The 13,881-nt window shown below is 38.8% G+C and overlaps 1 protein-coding gene across 1 annotated transcript; it reads right to left on the reverse strand.

Annotated features, from left to right (window-relative positions):
• Window positions 1–1,193: 1,193 nt before the first annotated feature.
• Window positions 1,194–13,799, reverse strand: LOC139974935 (monocarboxylate transporter 12-like). Its single transcript, XM_071982488.1, has 6 exons — window positions 13,231–13,799; window positions 6,958–7,087; window positions 5,797–5,910; window positions 5,184–5,324; window positions 3,678–4,571; window positions 1,194–2,379 (listed from the first exon to the last, which is right to left on the reverse strand). Exons 2-6 carry the CDS (start codon window positions 7,052–7,054, stop codon window positions 2,111–2,113), a joined length of 1,515 nt encoding a protein of 504 aa, XP_071838589.1. The 5' UTR covers window positions 7,055–7,087; window positions 13,231–13,799; the 3' UTR covers window positions 1,194–2,110.
• Between the last annotated feature and the right edge of the window lie 82 nt (window positions 13,800–13,881).

A 13,881-nucleotide genomic window follows, 5' to 3' on the forward strand; every position in this document is an offset into this window, starting at 1 on the left:
GTTATACCGTCTTTGAAACAATAAAGTACAGGATTGACGTACTTATTAGAGTTTACGGTAGATTTAGTTTAATTAATTTGTAAATGCACAATTGTGGATATGTACTGGCAGTCGTTTATTATCACCGCAACATGTACACTGCATGTGTATGTATATATATATGGCTATATACGTATAACTGTAACTATTAACTATAAACCATAAACTATAACTATAACTATATATATATATATATATATATATATATAACAATATATATATATATAACAATATATATATATATAACAATATATATATATATATGTAACAAGATATATATATATATATATATATATATACACACACACATAAAGTATAACTTTATAAGTATAGATATATTAGTATAACTTTATAAGTACCACTATATAAGTATATATAAGTATAACTATATAAGTATAACTATATAAGTTTAACTATATAAGTACCATTATATAAGTATAACCATATAAGTACCACTATATAAGTATTACTATAAGTATAACTGTATATACATATACACTACATGTATATGTATATATATATATATATATATATATATATATACATATACACTACATGTATATGTATATATATATATATATATATATATATATATATATATATATATATATATATATATATATATATATATATATATATATATATATATATATATATGCTCACCTCCCCGTAGACCCTATCCCTTTCCTGTACCTTGGACGGAGATTATAACGAATGGAATTTCCCTGCTGTGGTGGGCCTTCCATTTTCCCGGTGGGGTCATTCTGTCGTGTCAAAGAATAGATGTGAGTTCCCCAGACGCCCCCATAGTTTCTGCCCCCTCTGAAGGAACATTCCCTTGGCCCGCTCTAGAGATATTGGGGCTGCACTGAACCCCGACATTAACCCCTCGTTTGGTTGACACAATAGACTCTTCCAACCAGGTTCTATCGTAGCTACAATGGTACGGCTTCTGTCTGTTTGAATGAACCACCTTAGGTTTTGACTTTGCACTCTTCCGTATATGATAGGTGACATCCCACCGTTGCCACCAATGAAACACTTTCCTCTTTGAGTAGCGCCGGCCAGCCGATTCAGGATTCTTGGACTAAGATGTAGTATTGTTATTGTCCAGAGAATGAAGATGAACACAAATAAATCCAGAGAGGTGACTGTATTTTTATCCCAGATTTATTGAAAAGAAAACTTCTTACAGTAAGGTTGAGTGTGTTGTACTGGATGTGTTGTACAAACTTGAGGCTACGTGGCCCTGAAGCCTACCATCAAGAATGTTTCTTCCAATAGCAACCAGAGTAGACTGTCCTGTCCCTCCCATGTAATGCATTTTATATAAATCCCTTAACAATGCGTGGAAATACCACATGAACTTTACCTTACAACTTAGCTTAAAAATACTTCAGGTTCTTGGCGACTACGTTGTGTTAGATAGTGTAAAACCGCCTACACCCCCCTTTCATCACATAATACACAAATACTTCTGAGCATTCCTGCCATCCCCAAACAAATGTACTCATTTACAGAGATGAATGTGATCACATGAGTATCCCTAGAAAATATCACATGTGTTACATCACAATACAAGGATAAGCCTGATACCACATGCCGATGCATTGGAGCAGCCCAAAGAGCCATAATCTGCCAACAGTTACAACTGGTTTAATAAATGCCAGGAGAGATAAGCCCTACATAATTCCAAGTGGATTTAAACTTCCACACCGTCCATACAACTCGCTAAAAAGAACTTGTGATATCAAATTTATTATTTAATACAAGGCTGCTTTCCATAATAATAATATTAATAACTCTGTATTTTGTATTGCATTAACTGAGCTTACGCCCCTGTATAGAGGCAAGGAGCTATTAACGAAATAATAGTTAATAGCTCTATGAAAATGGTAGGTGTTCGTAACCGTTTTTGACTGTGGGCTCCGCTAGCCCGAATTAGAGTAAACAGGGAATTGAAACTTTTATTACACCAGTCATATATTTTATGGTTAAACTGACATATAATTAAAATTAAACCGTGAATTTGTTGCTCCTCTCAAAGTGAACAAAATGTCCGTCTCCGTAATCATACGCTTGATTCACGTGATTTGGTGACGTCACATGTCACATTCTGTTTGGTAACCTCTTGGCTTTCGTTTGCTCTTATGAACTCTGTAGTTGTTGCTTCCTGTTGGTTTATTTCATCATCTTCATCTGGGATTGCTTCTATTCCGGATGCTCTCTTTAGCTTCTTTTGAATGAGGAGAAGGAATAGAAGGAAACCACTTATGAAAAGTGAGATTCCTGCCACGAAAAACGACAAATCGTAACTTCCACTTGTGTCAAATAGAAAACCTATACAAAAAAGACAAGAGGAAAGAAAAAACTAAAATCATTAACTTAAGGTTCTTCAATTTCTTATCAAAATATGTGGATACTATATTGACATGCAATGAAGTGAAAATGAAAATACGGAAAAACGCCATGCCGACAGGGACATAGCACCACATGACATAACTTGATACTACATGACACGATGACATGGTATTCAATGACGTGATGTGTGAAATGACATAATAAGATGATACATGATATAACAAAGAGTGACCTTACTGACGTAACTTGATGTTGTATGACGTAACGTGTGACATGACATGGACAGGGGCGTAGCGAAGGTTTTTTTGTTGGGGGGGTGTGGAGAATTTGATTTGCCGACGGATCTGGAAGTGGTGACTGAAATGGGGGAGGGGTCTAAGGGGAGGGGGTGTCCCCCTCCCCTAAGGAAATTTTTTAGTTTTGAAACGTCCTTAGATGCAATCTGGTGCATATTTTAAGTCAAACTTGATTTGCCGACGGATCTGGAAGTGGTGACTGAAATGGGGGAGGGGTCTAAGGGGAGGGGGTGTCCCCCTCCCCTTTGGAAAATTTTTAGTTTTGAAACGTCCTTAGATGCAATCTGGTGTATATTTTAAGTCAAATTTGATTTGCCGACGGATCTGGAAGTGGTGACTGAAATGGGGGAGGGGTCTAATTTTTAGTTCTGAAACGTCCTTAGATGCAATCTGATGTATATTTTAAGTCAAATTTGATTTGCCGACGGATCTGGAAGTGGTGACTGAAATGGGGGAGTGGTCTAAGGGGAGGGAGTGTCCCCCTCCCCTTTGGAAAATTTTTAGTTTTGAAACGTCCTTAGATGCAATCTGGTGCATATTTTAAGTCAAACTTGATTTGCCGACGGATCTGGAAGTGGTGACTGAAATGGGGGAAGGGTAGGGGGTCTACCCCTCCCCTTTGGAAAAATTAGTTTGAACGTCCTTAGATGCAATCTGGTGAATATTTTAAGTCAAATTTGGCACGGAAGAAGCTCCCGTTCTCCTTTTTCTATTCAGCTTTCCTTCTTTCTTCCCCTTCCGCTCTCTTCACCTTTTCTCCTTTTGCCGACAGACCCAAAATTTGCCGACAGCGACCAAATTATTGGGGGGGGTGTGACACCCCCCACACCCCCCCGCTCGCTACGCCCCTGGACATGGAATTACATGACGTACGACTAAAATGAGACGATGTGACGTAACGTGACGTGACATGAAATGACAAACGATGAAGGGACATTACATGATACATGAGAATATGATATGATATGAAATGAAACTTACTCATGATTAACACACCAGTCACCATGGCAAATCCGTTGAAGAACAGCACCACACCAAATCCCCCAGACACGTCACCAGGTGAAAGCATATCGCGTAGCACCATAACTTGAAGAGATGGATAGGGTCCATTTGTAAGTCCAAAAATCAAGGCACACGACAGTAAAGTCCAGAAGTTGTCCAAGAAAGGATAGCATATGATAGATATTGCACTGATAACACTTGTAAGGGAGTACATTCCCAAGGGCGTCATGAAATTTCGATCTAGAAAAATCCCATGTCCAACACGGCCCAATAAATTTCCCAGCCCAATGGCAGAAATTAAATACGACGCCTCGAGCTGAGTCAGTCCAACATCAAATACAGCTCTGGCATTGAAATAAATGGTCGACCCAAAAGAACCGAAGGATGTCCATACAAAAGTGAAAATAATGAAAATAAATATTTTATTCTCTATTAATAAATGAAATCCACCGCACTTGAGGCAAGAATATAATACTTTCTTGATTCTCTTTGACATAACTTGACTATCTTTGATGGCAGAGTTGGGCTTGGTGGTATCATCTGATGGTAGAACAGGCTCCACCACCTCTCTACCATTCTCTTGTAGTAAACTCTTCTTTCTCTGCTTCTTCTCTTTAGTCATCCAAAATATTTCTTTTTCAGTCGGTTTAATGAGGAATCCACAGAGGCACGGTAAAAGAGATGAACCGGCTAAAATGCGAAGGGCAGTCCTCCAACCGAAATATTCAACAAGGAGCTGTAAAATTGGTGGAACGACAATTAAACCAAATCCAGAACCAGAGAAGCCAATTCCGTTGGCAAGGCCAACTTTCTTATCAAAGTAGAAGCCGACAGAAACGAGAGCTGGAAGGTATCCTAAAGCTATCCCTAGACCTGCGAAAAGAAATACAAGTGTCTGCTTTGTTCATTACCAAGAAAAGGAGATATTGAGTTGGAATCATCAATTATAACAATATATTTAATAATTTTTGAACAATATAAGTTACATATAAGTTGATAATACTCACTTTTAGAAACGAAACCTGTTACCTCATACAGCCCCACATAAATGTCATAATTAAATAAAGTGTCCAACGGTAGTTTTTCTATCCACTCCTCCTGTTCGTCAACCTCAAACCCCACCATATTTGATGATTGGTTACGACACTGTGAAACTCAAGCATCCAATACAAAACACACCTTATTTTCATGACCAATCACTTCGTGAACCTCACATCTTACCCAAGCCCCAAAAGTATCAATTTCCCTTTCATTCTCCACTCTGTCAAATATATTCTCAACGTGTGCTACTCCGCACTAAACCTCCGAAGTTCTGATATCAAACTCCTTCCCCATCTCCTCCTACGTCCTTTCCTAGCCATGTAGTCAGCTGAATTGGCCAAAACCAATTGGTATCATGAAATAAGTGTGGAAGTCGATGTTATCTGTCTGCAAAAATACTACAAACGATATTAAAACCATCAATATTTTTGAAAGAAAATTTACCTGTCAATAAATTAGTTACATAAAGTTGCCAGAGTTGACATGTGAAAGACCCAAGTAGCAGGGTTATTGCCATAACAAAGCATCCAATGATAACGATGATTCTGGATCCAAAACGAGAACTGAGGGCACTAGCAATCACCGCTGCATGAGTCAAAATAGAAAACTTCATTTAAATAAAATCATTAAGTTATGAGGAATATTTTCTCTGTCACGCCCCCTCTACCCTTCTACCCCCCCCCCCCCTCTTACGCCCTGCAAAGGTTAGTGATAATTCCTTGAATTTATAAGTATAATTGAACAAAAAAGGATGTTTAACTGTAGTGACCTTTGACCTCGCGATTTAACGTACTAACCATATGGTTCAGCAAAGCTTCACATACATTTCACAGTCTGCTTGGAGTTACTGAGCTGCTTATATAGGGTCGAAAGGTGCTAGTTTCAAGGCTCCAAATGGGCAGTTTGTTTCAAGACCCCAGACCCACCGATCTGATCAGGATTAGTCGATAGCAATCTATTGTCCAGTTGTGCCCTATATATATATCAACATCCCATCCATATGGCTTATGTTTCACTACTGAAAGCAACGGTAACTATAGACGATGATATTATTTACCTCCAGTACAAGTGACGAAACCAAGTGCGATTCCTATCCATGACACCTCTTGAGCTCCGACGCCATATTCGATTTGCCACTGAACCATCAGCACTCCAACACTCTTCAGATAACCTAATCAGAAATCACGTGACAAACGTCATGAAAACATTGTTAACGAAATATTTTGATTATATTCAGTATATTTTTTATTCAATATGTAACACGGATATGAAACTTGTAAACATCTGGGAAGCAGCAAAGGCCTCAAAAAGAAAAAACTTTCAAGAAGAAAAAAAGCAAGGTGTCGCAGTCAGCTAATGAACTTGCAACATTTACCGTTCAGGAGAACACTTTTCACTGCTCGCAGAAACTTTAGCGGGCAATTGCCTACGTAGATATTTATACCGACGTACTCATAGGACATGCCAATGATCAACACAAGATTCGTAAAACGCTGTGATATAAGATACTGCAGATTTGTATATTTTAGTCATTTCAATGCTAAAGGGTCTTTTAGCTATAAAAGTCGTCGGCTAAGCACATGGCATTAAATTTTAAGGTATTGTTTGTATCGTGTCATCGTCTCAGCGGTCTTCACCTTCCACTGGGAACTTGGACTCATACTTAGTTTTAAGGAGCAATGAATATCAATCACACACTAACATGAACATGAAAAGGATGTTTTATCTGAAGAGAAGGTTGATTCTTTAACACTTGTTTGGTTCCCTACTTAGGAATCACCATATGCTTGTAACTACATTGGCTTGTTAATAACATTGCGGTGTATCCAGTAAGGCTTGGTCGGTGACAAGCCAATGGAAACTGTAAGTTTCCTTGAAAGTAATAACATGATATACAAATCAACGAAAGACAAAGGAACACAATGAGAGGGTAACTTCAACCTCCAGAAAAGTCAGCAAGGGACTCAGTAATCCCCCCCCCCCCACCCACTGACAGACAGAAAATCCTAAAGTGCAGTACATAACCATGTAATTATATGCAGTACCACATATACAGTTGAAAATTCTTCAACATTGTTCCAATTGTGGCAAAATATAGCAGCATTTGCATCTCAACACCCTCCAAAAGAAGTTGCCTTTTTCACCCTGATATGTTGGCTAAGCGTGATTCTACAAACTACATATTTCATTGACCAATGCTCATACCATCATACCATACCTGCAAGGAAGGTTCCGATCACAAAGATACCGGAGAGAGCAATCCATCCCCATCCTCCATCAGTAGCGATTGGGGCGGCCGCAATATCTGGATCCATCCTATGAAATGCAGGAAGATCAAACTGTAATGTCTGCAAAACAAAACGAGGAAAACAAGAAGAAGAGAGAATCCAGTTAAAGGGAGTAGTAGTTGTCTTATACTGCTTGTTAATCCAGTTAAAGGGAGTAATAGTTGTCTTATACTGCTTGTTAATCCAGTTAAAGGGAGAGGTAGCTGTCTTATACTGCTTGTTAATCCAGTTAAAGGGAGTAGTAGTTGTCTTATACTGCTTGTTAATCCAGTTAAAGGGAGTAATAGTTTCCTTATAGTGCTTGTTAATACAGTTAAATGGAGTAGTAGTTGCCTTATACTGTTTGTTAATCCAATAAAAGGGAGTAGTTGTCTTATACTGTTTGTTAATCCAATTAAAGGGAGTAGTAGTTGCCTTATACTGCTTGTTAATCCAGTTAAAGGGAGTAGTAGTTGCCTTATACTGCTTGTTAATCCAGTTAAAGGGAGTAGTAGTTGCCTTATACTGCTTGTTAATCCAGTTAAAGGGAGTAATAGTTTCCTTGTACTGTTTGTTAATCCAGTTAAAGGGAGTAGTAGTTGTCTTATACTGCTTGTTAATCCAATTAAAGGGAGTAGTAGTTGCCTTATACTGCTTGTTAATCCAGTTAAAGGGAGAGGTAGCTGCCTTATACTGTTTGTTAATCCAGTTAAATGGAGTAGTAGTTGCCTTATACTGTTTGTTAATCCAGTTAAAGGGAGAGGTAACTGCCTTATACTGTTTGTTAATCCAGTTAAGGCGAGTAGTTGCCTTATGCTGTTTGTTAATCCAGTTAAATGGAGTAGTAGTTGTCTTATACTGCTTGTTAATCCAGTTAAAGGGAGTAATAGTTTCCTTATAGTGTTTGTTAATCCAGTTAAAGGGAGTAGTAGTTGCCTTATACTGCTTGTTAATCCAGTTAAATGGAGTAGTAGTTTCCTTATAGTGTTTGTTTATCCAGTTAAAGGAGTAGTAGTTTCCTTATAGTGTTTGTTAATCCTTGTAAATCCAGTTAAAGGAGTAGTAGTTGCCTTTTACTGTTTGTTAATCCAGTTAAAGGGAGTAGTAGTTTCCTTATACTCTTTGTTAACCCAATTAAAGGGAGTAGTAGTTGCCTTATACTGTTTGTTAATCCAATTAAAGGGAGTAGTTGCCTTATACTGTTTGTTAATATTATTACGATTGAATGTTTATTGTTCCTACAATATTGGAATGAATAAATATCCTATTGTCCCTTGGTATAGCTAAACTCAGCAAGACCTTGTTTACACAGGTCCAATGCACGATTAATCTAACGAATACAATGTAGATCTATCATTGAACAAATGTACACTCTTCGGTCTATTAAAAACTGCTTGGTCGATTTCCTGGCCCTGGTTTATCAACATCCAAAACACAAAATATACGCCATATGCGTACGGGAGCAGTTAGCTTTGGAAAGTAACTATGACTTGTGTAGTATATAATGCGGTGCCATAACGGGGAAGCTGTTCGTGCCCGAGATGACCAAATAACACCGAGTCGTTGCGGATAAAAACATTTGTTGCCTGCAACTTTTTGCAAGATTTTTTCAACACAAATGGGTTCAAATGTTACCTGTAACGAACCAAAGTAATTTGTTTTGAAAAAGTATGCTACTCAAGGAGATCTATTTTCTTTACGTGTGCAGAATTAATTGTTCGCCGCCTCAAGTCTTGTAAATCTGGGTGTGCATCTTTTCCTGCGAAGCCAACCTATGAATTTGAGATCGATATGAAGAGTGTATGTTCAGCTGAAATTCACCCGCCAGCCATGTAGATGATGGAGCGGGCTAGTAATCCCGATATTGGAGCGCGCATGCGGACTACAATAATTAAGGTCAGACCAATTATGTGCTATACACCATGTCCTTGCACAAAATGTCATGCTGACACGAAAAAATTTATTACTGACCACATCCCTAACTAAGAAGGAAAGGTTTCCAGGGACTGAATTCTGCTAGCCTTAAACAACCATTGACTTGAAAAACAATAAAATGTCTCCACATGAAATCAAATTTATCCAGCTACAGTGCTGAAGGTTTTTACACTTTCCCTCTTGCTGACCTCCAATGACCTTTGACCTTCACACGGAATTACTGGGCTCTTGTACTCATTATAGGAAAGTCATATGCATCGTATGATGTCATGCTTAAAATTTCCAGAGTGTAACCTGAACCTCTACTGAACCAAAATAACCTGTAACCTCCACCAAAAAATATAGTGTTTTTGTACTCATTATAGAGAAGCCATAGCCATAAATACTAGCTACTGCAGTTTTCTATCTGAAATATCGTATTTAATTTTACATAGTGCTCAAGTTTTGACAACTCGCGACCTTAAATTAACTACATCAAGTTATGTATAAACTATACAATAGACAATGCTGTCATATCATGCATATATGAGATCATTTCAAGATCTGATTTTGGAGATATAGCACACTTGATATATTCCCAGTCTTCTGCTGACCCCAAATGACCCTTTGACCTTCACCACAAACAATGAACTAATTACAGGAAACCCACATGCCAAAATATAGAAACTGCACAGGCGACCTTCCTTGAGATATCATGTTTACATGAGTTGACCTCAAATGATGTGACATCCACGAAAACCGCAACAGATCGTCTACTCACCAATGACAAGCTACACACCAGGTCTGAACTTCATACAAGTTCTGCTTTTTGAGATATTGCGTGCACATTGTTTTCAGACTTTCACCCGTGCTGACCTCAAATGACCTTTGACCAATATCAACAACAATCCCAAACCAGTTCTACTTATAAGAGCAGGCGCGGCGGAACGTAAAAATTATTGGGGGGGCTAATGTGTGGAGACTATCTAAGCGGAGCGCCACCATCGGTTGGCGCGGAGCGTACAAGAAAACTTTGGGTTTTTTCAAACCCCCAGATGGCCGGAAACGGCACTTTCCGAGTGTTTTATGCTGAGAATACCTAGCCCTTAAATATGGGTCTCAAGCCTGCAATTTCTCAGATTGCACGTAAAAGTCTGTAAAAACATTGTAATTTGTATATTCGATGGTGTTTTAAGAGAGTAGCTATTACTCGTAGTGTACTCGCAAAGCCGTTTTTGAGTGTAGTAAGGGCAGTGGCGGAGCTAGGGGTATTGGTCGGGGGGGGCAAGAATGGTCTGTAGGGGCGCTTTCTACACTATCTAAGCGGAGCGCCACCACAGGTTAGCGCGGAGCGTACAGAAAATTTCTGAGTAAAGATACTCCCTACATTGCAGGAAATGACCCTTTCCGGGCCTTGCTAATTTGCAGATAAACGGAGAATAAATAGGTTTCGTCGCCATTTTGTCGGAAAATTACACCAACAGAATATGACAAATGGTCAATAGGTATATGAGAGCGCAATAAAATAGTCAATAATCGCGAATAAGTAAAAAGTAGTGAAAAGCTGAAAAGGGCGCCAGCAGTCCATTTGAGTCCGTCAGGGGGGAGGGGGGCATCCGCCCCCTGACTGTATATATGAACGCTCCGCCACTAAGTAAGGGTATGTTGGAGAACTGGCTCAAATAAGGCAAGTCATTGGCCTAAGACGAAGTTGTGTCACGCATACCGGTACTCACACTCACTGCTTCCACTTTTCACGGGGCGTGAAGACGCGGTTGGGGTGACAATTTGGTCTATAGCCAGGGAACGGGCCGAGGGTCCCCCAGCAATTACTAAAATTATTACACCAATATAGTATACGTGTGCATCGGACAGATCGACAAGTATGCATTGAAAAATGGGCAGATGCACGTTTCGGAGCCTTGGTAAATATTGGGGGGGCTTATCATGCATTTGCCCCCTCAACTTTTTCATTGGGGGGGCTGAGCCCCCCCCAAGCCCCCCCGGTTCCGCCGCCACTGTATAAGAGGAACCTACATACCAAGTATGAAATGCATCCCAGTTATCCTTCTGAAGTTTGAGCATTTACGAACAAGTGTCACATACACATCAACACGCCATCACCATCGCATAGATTCCTTCTGCCTGCGACAAGGAATAAAGAACTCGAGAAAGACCGTAATATTTTGCAGTCGCGTGTAATTAATTCGTCAAGTAACATTTTAATCAAGTTATTTGAAAACCTATCTCAGGTAAAGACAGGTACATAAACGCAAACTCAGCACGGCAAGGACAATCCACTCTTACTCATTCAGAAAGCGGCTAAATGGGCAGAGGGTCAACGCCTCAAATAGTATAGGCTTTGTTTCTGAGTTCCATCATAACTTTGAAAACTCTTTTAAAATTCTTTTTGCTTTGATAGCGTCAATAAATTTACTCCGAAGGTACCTCGTATTCGATTTTTCTATAGTCCAAGGTGCTTCTTTTCCTGAATTATTTTCCGGATTGATTTGACCTGTACGTACAATCACTTCGTACATAATAACAAACATATTCTATATACGCAATTGTAAAGGATTAACAATGGACATCACGTGACGAAAGGTCAAATGGGTTAACTTTGTAACCTTTGTGTTGATGGGCGCTTACCGAATTAGTGATGCAAGCCCATTGTCAAATTTCGCAAATGTTTCTATTTTTTCAAACAAAATTGAAAAAACGATATTGCATTGCTGTTGTTGGTAACAAACATTCAAAAGGTACACCACAGACGAATCTATTGTTTACGTGTAAACTATGTGAGTCTTTCGTGAGATGAATAAATCGCTGAATTAGCACACATCAGATACATGTATATACGTAATTTACTTTCCTGTTTGTGTTGAGACTAAGTACTTGTATATATAGAGCGTCAAAGAATTTCATCATGATACGAAATACAAATGTATTTGTCGATATGACGCAGTCTACAGCCATCCGGCTTTGCTTCACTATGTAGAGATATCTACCTCATGTTTGGTCCCAATGCTAATATATGTACAGTAATTCATTATAGTTTGAAAATATTGTACAATTCAGACGAAGGTATTTTTGTTTTGTTTCTCTGTAGAGTTAAGTTGAGATGAAACTTTAAGGGGACACGTGACCAGTGTTCATCTTTGCTAATTTGACAGAGATATTTGCAAAGAACAATGTCCCGACACAGCTAAGAAAAATCTTGCTCCGAAATATCTTTTGTTTATAAGTCGTTGCTGGAAGCTGTCATATTGTAAATCTGTGACGTCATAGAGCCTCTAGTATCTGAAAACGTTTCCTTTCTCTATGTTTTCCTTTTGTATTTTCAAGGTCGAATGTTAACATCGTTGACACCGAAACCAATGTAATCATTAGGCCGTGTTAAGAGTTTCAACAAGTTAGATTCACCATTTATAACTTCATCTCCATTACAAAATAAGAAACATAGTAATAAATAGGGAAAACAATTAATGAAGCAGATGTGACTCGATGATGTTTAGTTTGCGATATCGCCAATCACATGAAAGCTGTTCATTTTAGCAGTTGGGGAGTTTCTTTCTATCACAAAGACTTATAATTATAGTTAGGCTTGTTTCACCTTTAATTGGTCTTGTATCGTTTGACCGTCAGCAAGTTCTGGTTATATCATAGAAAAGGAAAGTAATGGTGGGGACGTGGGGTGCCTGGTACGTGTTAAAAGGGGCATTAAGGTATAGTACCTCCCGGAAAGTAGTAGGTCTATGTAAAGTTGAACCCCATCACAACCCACCTCTTGGATCCGCCAAATGAGGACGTCCTGTGCACCATGGAATGGTCTTATTCTTCTCCGACAGAAATTAAATTCCCCAACTGACGATGTGAGTTGAGGAACCATGAACCCTCTGCCCCTCTCTCATACCACTGGTCAACATAGGCTACTGTACTGTAGGCATTCCAGCATACAAACAGCTGCATTTTTAGTTTTACCGGACGATATAGGCTATTACTAGAGTGCAGGGTTTTGTCAGCCTGCAGAAAACTTGAGTGTTAGACCTATAGGTCAAAGTACTGCTATCTCAGGCATTTATCCAATGAAATAGTTAACTGTACACTTCTTGTTATTCTATGTGCCATGATCCACAATGAATAAGGCTCTAACGTTTCCATGTAGTGCCATAAAATAATATCCAACTAAAGTTAGTTCTATCATGGAGGTAAAACACTCTGTTTTACCTCCATGGTTCTATGCTGTAGTCAATTATTGACCTTTTCAAAGCATATGACCGGTAAAATATATATCAAATTCACACCCTTACCTCGGGAAAAGCAGCCGTTTCTTCTACATCATTTGATCCAAAGAGTTCTTCAGTTGCTCGTTCACTATTTTATGTGTTTTTAGTTTATTCATAATACCCCTGTAACTACGCACTGAAGTCAATTCCGATCTGACAAGATGTTTCAACTCTCCTCTGCTAGCGAGTATATTTGAAGCTTTTCGTATACTGTACGTATGTTAAACACCGTTATAAACAGTTCTGTTCGCGATTGCGAAATATCTCTTGTAATTTCAACGTTTCCTCTATCAACAATACAAAGACAAAACTGAAACGCACGTGAGTCACGGGGTCAGTGAATTCAAACAATAGCAGATTATGCCTACATAGAAAGTATAACTGGAAAACCTGAACGGCTTATATGCAACTACTGAGTGCACGGACACAGCTACAGGTCAGAGAGCTTCGTAGCAATAACATATAAGCATATATCAAGCTGCAAGGTTTTCATCAGCTCACGATGAAGTAAAAATCACTGTTTTCATTATAGTTAGATTCTGGCTACTTCGTTGTTGCCCAGGTATCTCCGAATAACAGACTAGACCTATATCATGTAGGTGATACTTCGAAAACACATGTAATCACCAGTCACGGTACTATATATATACTCGTACATGCTACTGTTGATAACGT

The sequence above is a fragment of the Apostichopus japonicus genome, chromosome 10, assembly GCF_037975245.1.
Source record: "Apostichopus japonicus isolate 1M-3 chromosome 10, ASM3797524v1, whole genome shotgun sequence".
In the NCBI taxonomy this organism is placed as follows: Eukaryota; Metazoa; Echinodermata; class Holothuroidea; order Aspidochirotida; family Stichopodidae; genus Apostichopus; species Apostichopus japonicus.